Raw genomic sequence first — 12,272 nt, forward strand, 5'->3', positions numbered from 1 at the left:
CTTTCTCCCTCTGCCAGGTTTGCAGTGATCGCTTCGGGCTGTGCCAGCTGCCCCAGGCTGGTGTGTCGTAGAGAGGGCTGCTTGGCTGAGTTTTGTTACCACTGCAAGCAGGCGTGGCACCCCAACCAGACCTGTGACTCGGCCCGCCAGCAAAGGGCGTTCTTCCTGCACACGCATAGCAACCACTCACCCAGCTACATGCAGGAGCACGGGCCTGGTAAGTACTTTGATGACTCTTCATAATGTTATTATTATGTCTCTGTATTAGTCGCCCTCTTCTCATAAAGCAATTTTCAGACCTCTCAGGTTCCAAAGGACAGAACAAAAAGTCTGTATAAATTAGCCCTTACCACAACCTGTTATCTGTCTCAGCCTGTCTCTTATACTAGCTGTTGGCAGTCAATGTCTCCAAACCAATTCTCCTCTGTCTCTGGTAAAAGTAGAAGTCCCTTTTAGACACAGATCTAGAATGAGTTTTCCCTCCCCAAATCCTAACGGGAAACCATAAAACTGACCTCAGATCAACATTGTCCCGAATCCTCCTCCCACTAATCAACCTACCCACTCTCTCTCGTCTCTAGCTGATGACATCAAGCCCTGCCCACGATGTGGTGCCTACATAATCAAGATGAACGACGGCAGCTGTAACCACATGACCTGTGCAGTGTGTGGTTGTGAGTTCTGCTGGCTCTGCATGAAGGAGATCTCTGACCTGCACTACCTCAGGTAACTCTCAAGACTACGGCAGTTCGCGTCAACACAGTATGTAACGTAGTAGTAGACTACTTTCCATGTGCCAAAAATACGTATAGGCCTACCCACCCTTAGTGGAGTTGCCAACAGCTGGATGCATACGGTTTTTAGGGATACAGCAAGTTTAGTCGAGCTTCCATTTCTGTTGAAAAGCGGATGTGGGAACTCCGGAACTCCTTCGTTTACGCCTGCTACATTAGGTTTAGGCCTACATGACATCCACCCAATTTTAAAGCATGATTGTCATTACTGGTGCTTTTTTTTCATTCCTCCAGAAATTCTTTAAAAAAGAAATACCTACACATTTTATGGAATTAAGATCAAACTAAATACTGACACAAACATAACTGAGTTAAAAGTGTTATTGTTTTTGATAAGGCTACACAAAATATCAATTTCAACAATTTTACTGAGTTACAGTTCATATAAGGAAATCAGTCAATTGAAATAAATAAACTGCGCCCCAGCCCAGTCATGTGAAATCCATAGATTAGGGCCTAATTTATTTATTTCAATTGACTGATTTCCTTATATGAACTGTAACTCAGTAAAATTGTTGAAATTGATACTTGGTGTATTATCCCACTGTATTATCCCACTGGGGAGCCAGGCCCAGCCAATCAGAATTAGTTTTTCCCCACAAAAGGGCTTTATTACAGACATAAATACTCCTCAGTTTCATTAGCTGTTCGGGTGGATGGTCTCAGACGATCCCACAGGTGAATAAGCTGGATGTGGAGGTCCTGGGCTGGCGTGGTTACACGTGGTCTGCAGTTGGACGTACTGCCAAGTTCTCTAAAATGACGTTGAAGGCGGCTTATGGTGGAGAAATTAAGATACAGTTCTCTATCAACAGCTCTGGTGGACATTCCTGCAGTCAGCATGCCATTTACACACTCCCTCAAAACTTGAGATCTGTGGCATTGTATTGTGTGACAAAACTGCACATTTTAGAGTGGCCTTTTATTGTCTGCAGCACAAGGTGCACCTGTGTAATGATCATGCTGTTTAATCAGCTTCTTGATATGCCACACCTGTCAGGTGGATGGACTATCTTGGCAAAGGAGAAATGTTCACTAACAGGGATGTAAACAAATTTGTGGCCAAAATTAGAGAGAAATACATTTCTTGTGCGTTTATATCTTTGTTCAGTATATATTCATACAGTAAAATGAATGAACATTTCCACAGATTTTCCTTACATCATATGAGCATCCTGTAACAGTGGATAACAGGCAGTGATGCATGTCTCACTGCTGTGCGACGTTTAGCAGAGGGCTCTGAATTCATAATGACACAGCCTTACCTCACCTCAACTCCTCTGTTGTTGCGGTGTACCTGTTCCCCGGGCGCTGAAGACGTGGATGTTGATTAAGGCAGCCCCCCCACACCTCTCTGATTCAGAGGGGTTGGGTTAAATGCGGAAGACACATTTCAGTTGAAGGCATTCAGTTGTACAACTGACTAGGTATCCCCCTTTCCCTTTCCAGAACTAATCAGTCTTCTGTCTACCCCTCTGCCCTTGCTATTCACCTATTTCTCCCCCTTTCTTTCTATATGTTTGCTCTTCATTCCTCCTTTTTCTTTCTCTTTCACAATCTCTCTCCCTCTCTCTGTATTTTCTACCCATTCCATCGTTTCTCTTTTTTCTTACTTTTTCCCACCCTCCATATCCCACCCTCCATCTCTCTCTCTTCTTTCTCTCAGTCCGTCAGGGTGTACGTTCTGGGGAAAGAAGCCGTGGACTCGTAAGAAGAAGATCCTGTGGCAGCTGGGCACTCTGATCGGAGCCCCAGTGGGCATCACCCTCATCGCTGGTATCGCTGTGCCTGCCATGGTCATTGGGCTCCCCGTCTATGTGGGGCGCAAGGTGGGCAACCCCTTACTGAACCCCCCCACTCACATTTAGGACTACACTCAGTCATTTAGCAGATTCTCTTATCTAGAGTGGTTTACTGTGAGTGCATATACATTAAAAGGAAAATAATGAAAGTATTTACTTTTCATGAAGTTTAACAGAAAAGCAATCCATTGTAGAAATGAAATGTGACCGTGCTGTTCTTAAACATTTAGTTAGTGTCAATTTGATGTTTAATTTCATGGTGGTACTTTCATTTCCTCCTTATATTCCAGTAATTGAGAAATACAATTCCTGAAATAGATGAGCTTTCAAACCATAGGAAACTCTTTTTTTTAGTTTCAGTATGACGCTACAACTGTTCTATGGAAACAACATAGTTGTGAAGAAATGTTGTGTCATGACAGAATTGCAGAATTACCTCATTTGAAGGATATCTCTTTAGCGCACCCTTGTGGAAATACAATGTAACTGCGAGTTTGAATTTAAACTCATTTGAATGATGTACTATAGCCCTCCAACACATACTTTATTGTTCCAGGCCCCTAAGCCTTACCAGCTGTAGAAATACCTTTCAGAGTATTACCAGTTGTACTCAGCCAACTCCCTACCATCCACTCTCAACCAGAGATGTAATGCTGTAATAGGCCTAGGTAAAGTAACTTTGATGGTGGTACTAATGACTTTTTCAAAATTTTTGTTAGGTTACAGCCTTATTCTAAAATTGATTAAATAGTTTTTTTCCTCATCAATCTACACACAATACCCAATAATGACAAAGCAAAAACGGGTTTTTAGACATTTTTGGTAATTTATCAAATAAAAAAAACGGAAATATCACATTTACATTAGTATTCAGACCCTTTACTCAGTACTTTGCTGAAACACCTTTGGCAGCGATTGCAGCCTCTATTCTTATTGGGTATGACGTAAAAGCTTGGCACACCTGTATTTGGGGAGTTTCTCGAACTCTTCTCTGCAGATCCTCTCAAGCTCTGTCAGGTTGGATGGGGAGTGTTCCTGCACAGCTATTTTCAGAGACGACATTCAGAGACTTGTCCTGAAGCCACTCCTGTGTTGTCTTGGCTGTGTGCTTAGGGTCGTTGTCCTGTTGGAAGGGATCCTTCGCCCAAGTCTGAGGTCCTAAGCATGCTGGATCAGATTTTCATCAAGGATCTCTCTGTACTTTGCTCCGTTCATCTTTCCCTCGATCCTGTCCCTGCCGCTAAAAAACATCCTCACAGCATGATGCTGCCACCACCATGCTTCACCATAGGGATGGTGCCAGGTTTCCTCCAGACGTGACGCTTGGCATTCAGGCCAGAGAATCTTGTTTCTCATGGTCTGAGAGTCTTTAGGTGCCTTTTGGAAAACTCCAAGCGGGCTGTCATGTGCCTTTTACTGAGGAGTGGCTTCTATCTGGCCACTCTACCATAAAGGCCTGATTGGTGGAGTGCTGCAGAGATGGTTGACCTTTTGGAAGGATCTCCCATCTCCACAGAGGAACTCTGGAGCTCTGTCAGAGTGACCATCGGGTTCTTGGTCACCTCCCTGAACAAGGCCCTTCTCCCCTAATTGCTCAGTTTGGCCAGGCGGCCAGCTCTAGGAAGAGTCTTGGTGGTTCCAATCTTCTTCCATTTAAGAATGATGGAGGCCACTGTATCCTTGGGGAACTTCAGTGCTGCAGACATTTTTTTGGTACCCTTCCCCAGATCTGTGCCTCGACACAATCCTGTCTTGGAGCTCTACGGACAATTCCTTTGACCTCGTGGCTTGGTTTTTGCTCTGACATGCATTGTCAACTGTGGGACCTTATATAGACAGCTGTGTGCCTTTCCAAATCATGTCCAATCAATTGAATTTACCACAAGTGGACTCCAATCAAGTTGTAGAAACATCTCAAGGATGATCAATGGAAACAGGATGCATCTAAGCTCAATTTCGAGTCTCATAGCAAAGGGTCTGAATATTTATGTAATAAAGGTATTTCAGTTTTTTATTTGTAATAAATTAGCAAAAATGTCTAAAATGTGTAAAAAATTAAGGGGTCTGAATACTTTCCGAAGGCACTGTAAGTCTGTGAAAAAAAAGAAAAGAAATCCCCTTTCACGACATATGACCTACTTCTCCCAAGTGTTTTATAATATAATTGTATCTGAATCACAGTACAGACATTTTATCTGCAACAGCCCTTTTTTGCTAGCCTGGTCCCAGATCGGTTTGTGCTGTTTTGCCAACTCATTGTGCAAAACAGCACACACAGATTTGGGACCAGGCTACACTGTTTGACCGTTGTGAAAGTTCAGGATGTGTATTACCTGTATAACTTCCCTTCACCTTCACTAAGATCTATCTTTTTTTTGTGATAGATTCACGCCCATTATGACGGGATGAAGACCAGTCGCCACAGGAGGAACCTGGCCATCACAGGGGGAGTGGCCCTGTCAATCATCACAGCTCCTGTGATTGCAGCCGTCAGCGTGGGTATTGGTGTGCCCATCATGTTGGCGTATGTCTATGGTGTTGTGCCCATCTCTCTGTGCCGTGGAGGAGGCTGTGGTGTCAGCCGAGGAAAGGGGCGTGGCATGCGGATCGACTTTGACGAGGACGATGGCCCAATCACAGGTGAGCAAGACTTCAATAGCTATAATTTTTGCTTTAATAGACTTAATACTGTAAAATACAACAACAACTCTTACCTACATGTACAGTTGAAGTCGGAAGTTTACATACACTTAGGTTGTAGTCACTAAAACTCGTTTTTCAACCACTCCACAAATGTCTTGTTAACAAACTATAGTTTTGGCAAGTCGGTTAGGACATCTACTTTGTGCATGACACAAGTAATTTTTCCAGCAATTGTTTACAGACAGATTATTTCACTTATAATTCACTGTATCACAATTCCAGTGGGTCAGAAGTTTACATACACGAAGTTGACTGTGCCTTTTAAACAGTTTGGAAAATTCCAGAAAATGATGTAATGGCTTTAGAAGCTTCTGATAGGCTAATTGACATCATTTGAGTCAATTGGAGGTGTACCTGTGGATTTATTTCAAGGCCTACCTTCAAACTCAGTTCCCCTTTGCTTGACATTATGGGAAAATCAAAAGAAATCAGCCAAGACCTCAGGAAAGAAAATTGCAGACCTCCACAAGTCTGGTTCATCCTTGGGAGCAATTTCCAAATGCCTGAAGGTACCTCGTTCATCTGTACAAATAGTATGCAAGTATAAACACCATGGGACCACGCAGCCGTCATACCGCTCAGAAAGGAGACGCGTTCTGTCTCCTAGAGATGAATGTACTTTGGTGCGAAAAGTGCACCAAAGATGCTGGAGGAAACAGGTACAAAAGTATTTATATCCACAGTAAAATGAGTCCTATGTCGACATAACCTGAAAGGCCGCTCAGCAAGGAAGAAGCCACTGCTCCAAAACCGCCATTAAAAAGCCAGACTACGGTTTGCAACTGCACATGGGGACAAAGATCGTTCTTTTTGGAGAAATGTCCTCTGGTCTGATGAAACAAAAATAGAACTGTTTGGCCATAATGACCATTGGTATGTTTGGAGGAAAAAGGGGAGGCTTGCAAGCCGAAGAACACCATCCCAACCGTGAAGCATCATGTTGTGGGGGTGCTTTGCTGCAGTAGGGACTGGTGCACTTCACAAAATAGATTCATCATGACGAAGGAAAATGATGTAGATATATTGAAGCAACATCTCAAGACGTCAGGCAGGAAGTTAAAGCTTGATCGCAAATGGGTCTTCCAAATGTACAATGACCCCAAGCATACTTCCAAAGTTGTGGCAAAATGGCTTAAGGACAACAAAGTCAAGTTATTGGAGTGGCCATCACAAAGCCCTGACCTCAATCCTATTGAAAATGTGTGGGCTGAACTGAAAAAGCATGTGTGAGCAAGGAGGCCTACAAACCTGACTCAGTTACACCAGCTCTGTCAGGAGAAATGGGCCAAAATTCACCTAACTTATTGTGGGAAGCATGTGGAAGGCTACCTGAAACGTTTGACCAAAGTTAAAGAATTTATAGGCAATGCTACCAAATACTAATTGAGTGTATGTAAACTTCTGACCCACTGGGAATGTGATGAAAGAATTAAAAGCTGAAATAAATAATTCTCTCTACTATTATTCTGACATTTCACATTCTTAAAATAAAGTGGTGATCCTAACTGACCTAAGACAGGGAATTTTTACTAGGATTAAATGTCAGGAATTGGGAAAAACTGAGTTTCAATGTATTTGGCTAAAGTGTATGTAAACTTCTGACTTCAACTGTATGTCTCTCTTTTATGTTACAAACGATATTAAACTGCAAATGAATTGAGATAAGAAATATTGAATCGAATTGACAAATATCTCATGCATCAAATAAAAATATCAAATAATTGTCCCCCAGTGGCTGATGCGTGGCGGGCCCTCAAGTCCCCCAGCCTGGGTGAGAGCAGCCTGGAGGGGGCAGCCAGCGGCCTCAGCACCACCTCCCCCAGTGATGGTCTCTCTGTGGCCCCCGGGGCCCTGGGGGACACCCCCCACTTTAACACTTTGGCAGGGGGTGCCCTTGGAGCCAGGACTGGCAAATACAACAGGTATGGAGGGGACCCAGCAGGGAAGAGAACCTGTTCTGTACGTCTTATGGAGGGGAATGTGTATTGTAAGCAGGGAGACGGTATAAATAGGGGCCAAGTAAGACTTAAACAAACTAACTACAGTTGTTGTTGTCCCTTTGAAAGTTATGTATCTTGGTTGTATGAGGATTGCTCTTATAACCTCTGCTGTAAATGTAATGTGATATTATGTTGAACAGTGTAATAACTGTTGTTGGTATGACCATATAATAATCATGTTTTGTGTTGTTTCAGGTTGGAGCTCCAGGGAGGGAAGCTGGGGAAGGACGATGCCCAGAGAGAGACAGGTAGTCTGGGAGCGGGTAGTGACTGTGCCAGCACCCGGGGCATGGCAGGCTCCATTATCTCCTCCTACACACTACCTGACAGGTGAGTGTCACAATCTCCCTCTCTCTTACATACACACACACGATTTTGAGAAAATCTGCTCCTCCTCCTTGATTTACAATCTAGTCTCAATCTGTTTCTATCGGTCTGCCGTTGTTGTCTCTGATGCAACTCCTCAATTTCCTTGAATCTCTCTTGAGTCTGACTTGTCTTTAGTCTGTGTGGTATGCAGGTAGCACTTTGTGGTTCAGAAATATATATATTTTTTCATTGATTTAGTTCCTGACAGACGTTTTAAAACCAACTTTGAGTTAATTTATAATGGTAGGCAAGGTGACACTGGATACAGCAGATGATATGGTGACTAGTGAATCTAAACGTCTTTGTTCTCCTAGGGACTGTAATAACCTGGAGATCCAGGTGGACATCGAGACTAAACCCAGCCATCTCTGCTTGACCAGTGAGGAAGACCTAAACACGCCCCCTGCTGCTATGGCAGCATGCACCGGCTCAGGGGGGGAGGAGCCTCAGGACTGCAGCTCCAGAAGGGGCGGGGCTCTGTTTGGCTCAGCACTAGGCCTGTCGCCAGGGGCGTCGCTCAGGGAGGGGCTTCGCGATGTCACTTTGGCCCAGCCCGAGAGCATCCGCAGCGACCTGGAGATGTCCGACACCCAATCAGACGACATCGCCGAGCTGACGTCAGACGACTGTGATTCGCCTCATCTTAAAAGCTGCCGGCCTTCTCAACCCCAGGCCACCTGCAGACCCCTTGTCACCTCCGACAGCCTGCACTGTCCCCCGGATAACGTCATCCTCTATGTTTAAGAGTCCGACTGACTTTTAGAGCTCTCAAAGATTGCACAAATCCAAAATGTTTTTGTTTTAGCTTTTCTCCATTGATTGATTGAGCGTTTCAGTAATTTCTTTGCTGCTTTTTTTGTTTACAAAACATCTGACCTGCAGACAACACCTATCTACATGTGTGTCTTTCTATCAACATGTCGATCTCCTTGCAGAGAATTGGCAGGGTTCTACCTCTGAGATTTAATACAACAATTTTTGTTTACTTCTTGGTGCAAAAATGCCTTGGCTACTTAAGCAAACTTTTTTTTTTTTAAACAAGACGTACAAATTTGCCACAAGAAATACTGCAAAAAAAATAGGAAACAAGGTGAAATGTCACCAAGTACACCAATGAGTGAAGGGTTGTGGGGAATAGGGTTTGTACTATGGAAAGGGATGTTTTAAGGGATGTGTGAGTGTGGCATTTGTACTGGACTTTGTTGGCTTGATTTCCTTTTTTTCCCCCTATTTATAATTCAATGATCTTGAATGATCTTGAAATTGAATTATTTGCTGTGTCCATGAGTCTGCATGAACTGCGTTTTGTATGGGTGTATAGGCCTACAAGCATAATACGTACCTAATACACTGGTGGAGTTTACAGTAGTTTGTACAGAGACATGACTTTTAGATGCGATCTGCACTTGAATCTCACCTGCACAGAGAAGAAGAAATTAGGGGTTAATGAGATCCGATGCCGTGGAAGATGGACAAGTACTTAACCAGCAGACAGTTCCACTTGAATGACTGACTGCCTGCCTTACAGACAGTGATGACGCACTCACTGACGAACACTGGCTTTCTGACATGCTAGCTGTCTGACCCACTCGAATGGTGTGTGAGAGAGAGAGTATGAGTGAATGTGAATGAGAGATTGAAAGTGTGTGCTACTCACTCACAAAGACTATAAAGACAAAGACACAATATACATTTTCAGTAGAAAATGATAGTAGAATGGAAGGACTTCTTGTGATTGTATTTGTTTGTCCCACTATCGAGTGAATTTATGAATGAGCACTTGTGCACTTTATTTAAATATTCAGCTTTTTTGCTATTCATTGTCAAGTGTTCGTCCATTGCTTAAAATCACATTTGTACAATCATAGCCAAATGTTGATTTTCAGAAACCTTTTACAGTGTAACAACATTTTGCAGACTCATTTTAATTTCTTCAAGAATAATTACTAGAGCTTATTTTTGCTGTTTACACACCATGTGCTTCAGTTTCAGTTCTTAAACATATCCCCATTTACTATAGACATCATGGGAAATCTCTATATGGGAACATTGTTTCATTTCAAATAAGCTTTATTGGGTCAAATCATACGATTGGGCAGAGCTTAGTATGGTCTGTTGATGTAATTCAGTTTTGGCTTATTTCTGCCTATGAGAAACCACATGAATGTACCACGGATTGAAACAGAACTTCCTAAATATAAAAGGAGGATTTACCATTAATAACACACCTAGATGTGGACAGTGGCGATTTTAGCATGTAAATCTTGGTGGGGCAAACTCCCCCAAAATGTTTAGATGCATGCCAGCAAAGCTACTACACAACACTAAACAATACATTAACAGCACTATAATGGTGACAAACGGTGCCCACAAACTGTTAAGGTCTACATAAAGCTGTCCCAACAGCAGAGCTTTCTTTTCAGCACCATGGAGTGAATCCTTAGCCAGGTGTAGCAGTGGTATCAGCAGAGCCTTGTCCGGCAGCGAAACAGTTCATTCAGCCTCTTAAAAAAACATAGCTGATATGGCTGACTTGCTTAAAACAAATGTGGTTTCTTCTGACAATTAAGATGTACAAACTATGGCATAAGGGGACGACGAGCGGATAAGAGGCAATCTGTAATTTTGATTAAGACATTGATGAGCGAGCTAATACGGACGTAGTCAATAGAACTATTTGTTCTGGACTTTTGAAATGTACAGCTACAGAATTCAGAACAGGGTCCGTTCTTACAGTATTCTCCCTGTACACCAAGTCAAACTGTAGGATAAATAAAGAGGGCATATAAGCAGACAATGAAAGCTCTTACAATATTCAATGATTACATTTATCTAAAACAGGCTATAGGCTATATGTGAACTACCAAGTCAGAACAGTAGGCTAAGTTATGAGGGGGAAAGGGACCAAGGAAGTTGGCACAGCATTCCTTATCAAACTTTGTCATCAAAGTCTGGCATTCTCTGGATTTATGGTGCTTTCAAGACAACTGGGAACTCTGAAAAAAACAAGGTTGAATCATGACCTCCAGTGATCTTCCGGTTGGAGCTCTAGAAAGAGGCCTGGGTTCCCGACTTGGAATTTTGAGTTTGATGACCGTTCAAAACATATTTTTCCAGTCGGAGCTAGTTTTTTCCCAGTTGTCTTGAACTCACTGAAGTCTGAGATTTCCCAGTTCCTAGTTTCCAGATGTTTTGAACGTGGCAGAAGTCATGCTGGATTGACAGCATGAATGTTTATCCTTTTAATCTTGGAAAAGAGACCCTTAAACCCAGACATGGACCACACACCCTCTCCACTGAATAGCAGGCTAGTGATTGCTTTGCAACGCTTGCAGTTAGCCACTGATTCCTTCCAAATCACTCATTGTTGAATTTGCGATGTCCAACTTGTTGTGTAATGTTTATGTCCTATCACAGATGAGCACCGATACGTTTTATCTATAATTTTTCTTTATATGACAAGGATTGAAAAGGATTTGCCAGTAGATTGTCAATGTGATTCTTGATGATGACTGCTTGTCTAGCTTGCTAGCTAAGATTTTGAAAGTATGATATTGACATGATCAGTCCAATCAAAGCTACGGTAGATATAACGAGATTTGACGTCATTTTATCTGTGGCCAATGACCTTGAGCTTTCTTGGATGGGCACTTCTAATGTAACTCTATGGCCGCACCCGAGGGGCTTGAATTTTTTAGCTATACCCGTAGATTTTGCAGTGACGTTGTGTCCCCATGAGTGACAGAACACTGAGTCAGTCACGGCGCAACTAGAGAACATTACCAACCCCTACGCTCCGTATTTTCCGCTGGCTGCCCCACCATCACAGAAAGCACTGAGCTAGGCTGAAACACCTGCATTTTGGAGCTGCCTTACTCAAGAAAGCAAAAAAGAGACCATGTTTGTATGCGGCTTTATTAACGCAATGATTTTATTTTTTATTTTATATTGTTTGAAAAATGATGTTACACGTATTAATACCAAAATAACATGCAAAACAGACAACAGGAGTGGCTCAAAACAGGTGGGGCTCTGCCCTGAATGACGGGTCACCACTGGATGTGGATAAAATAGTTATAAATATATACTGTAAATAGTAAAATAAAAGTATTATATATATGTGTATCTCCTGGCACTGTTTTGTAAGCCCCTGTATGGGGCCGAACACACAGGACTGTGAAAAACGTTGTGGACATATTTTGGGAAAATAAACACATTTTCTGTTGCATCAATATTGTCTTATTGTGGTTATTTGTGGGGAAATGGTATGAAACACACACATTTTAATTATGAATCAAAGTCTTTATGCATAACATACTTGGTCATAGTCAGTGTTGGGGTGTAGTGAACTACACGTACTGTAGTCCAACTAGTAATTTAATAGGTTATAATACATCTGACTCCAGAGTGATCTGTTATTACAATTTGTAGTCTATTACATTTTAGATTTAGATATAATTTATCACGTAGGCTGAATGTAGTTAACTGCTTTTTCAAAGTAACTTCAGTTTCTTAAAGGCAACTTTAGTGTAGCTTAACTTCTTCCAGTGTGAAGTAATTGGTAGCTTCCTCTACACTGGTCATAGTAATGTTACAGTCAAATA

At 42.3% G+C, this 12,272-nt stretch overlaps 1 protein-coding gene across 1 annotated transcript in view; it reads left to right on the top strand.

The window, feature by feature from the left end:
• LOC106588464 (E3 ubiquitin-protein ligase RNF19B) overlaps positions 1-9,893 on the top strand; it is a 30,490-nt gene extending 20,597 nt beyond the window's left edge. The window contains exons 3-9 of the mRNA XM_014177529.2: positions 18-217; positions 582-726; positions 2,461-2,623; positions 4,981-5,236; positions 7,032-7,221; positions 7,495-7,629; positions 7,983-9,893. Coding sequence (XP_014033004.1) covers positions 18-217; positions 582-726; positions 2,461-2,623; positions 4,981-5,236; positions 7,032-7,221; positions 7,495-7,629; positions 7,983-8,412 — 1,519 coding nt within the window. The 3' untranslated portion in view covers positions 8,413-9,893. The remainder of the gene's footprint in view (positions 1-17; positions 218-581; positions 727-2,460; positions 2,624-4,980; positions 5,237-7,031; positions 7,222-7,494; positions 7,630-7,982) is intronic.
• The last annotated feature ends 2,379 nt before the right edge of the window (positions 9,894-12,272 follow it).

This window comes from Salmo salar, chromosome ssa27 (genome assembly GCF_905237065.1).
Source record: "Salmo salar chromosome ssa27, Ssal_v3.1, whole genome shotgun sequence".
NCBI classification, from domain to species: Eukaryota; Metazoa; Chordata; class Actinopteri; order Salmoniformes; family Salmonidae; genus Salmo; species Salmo salar.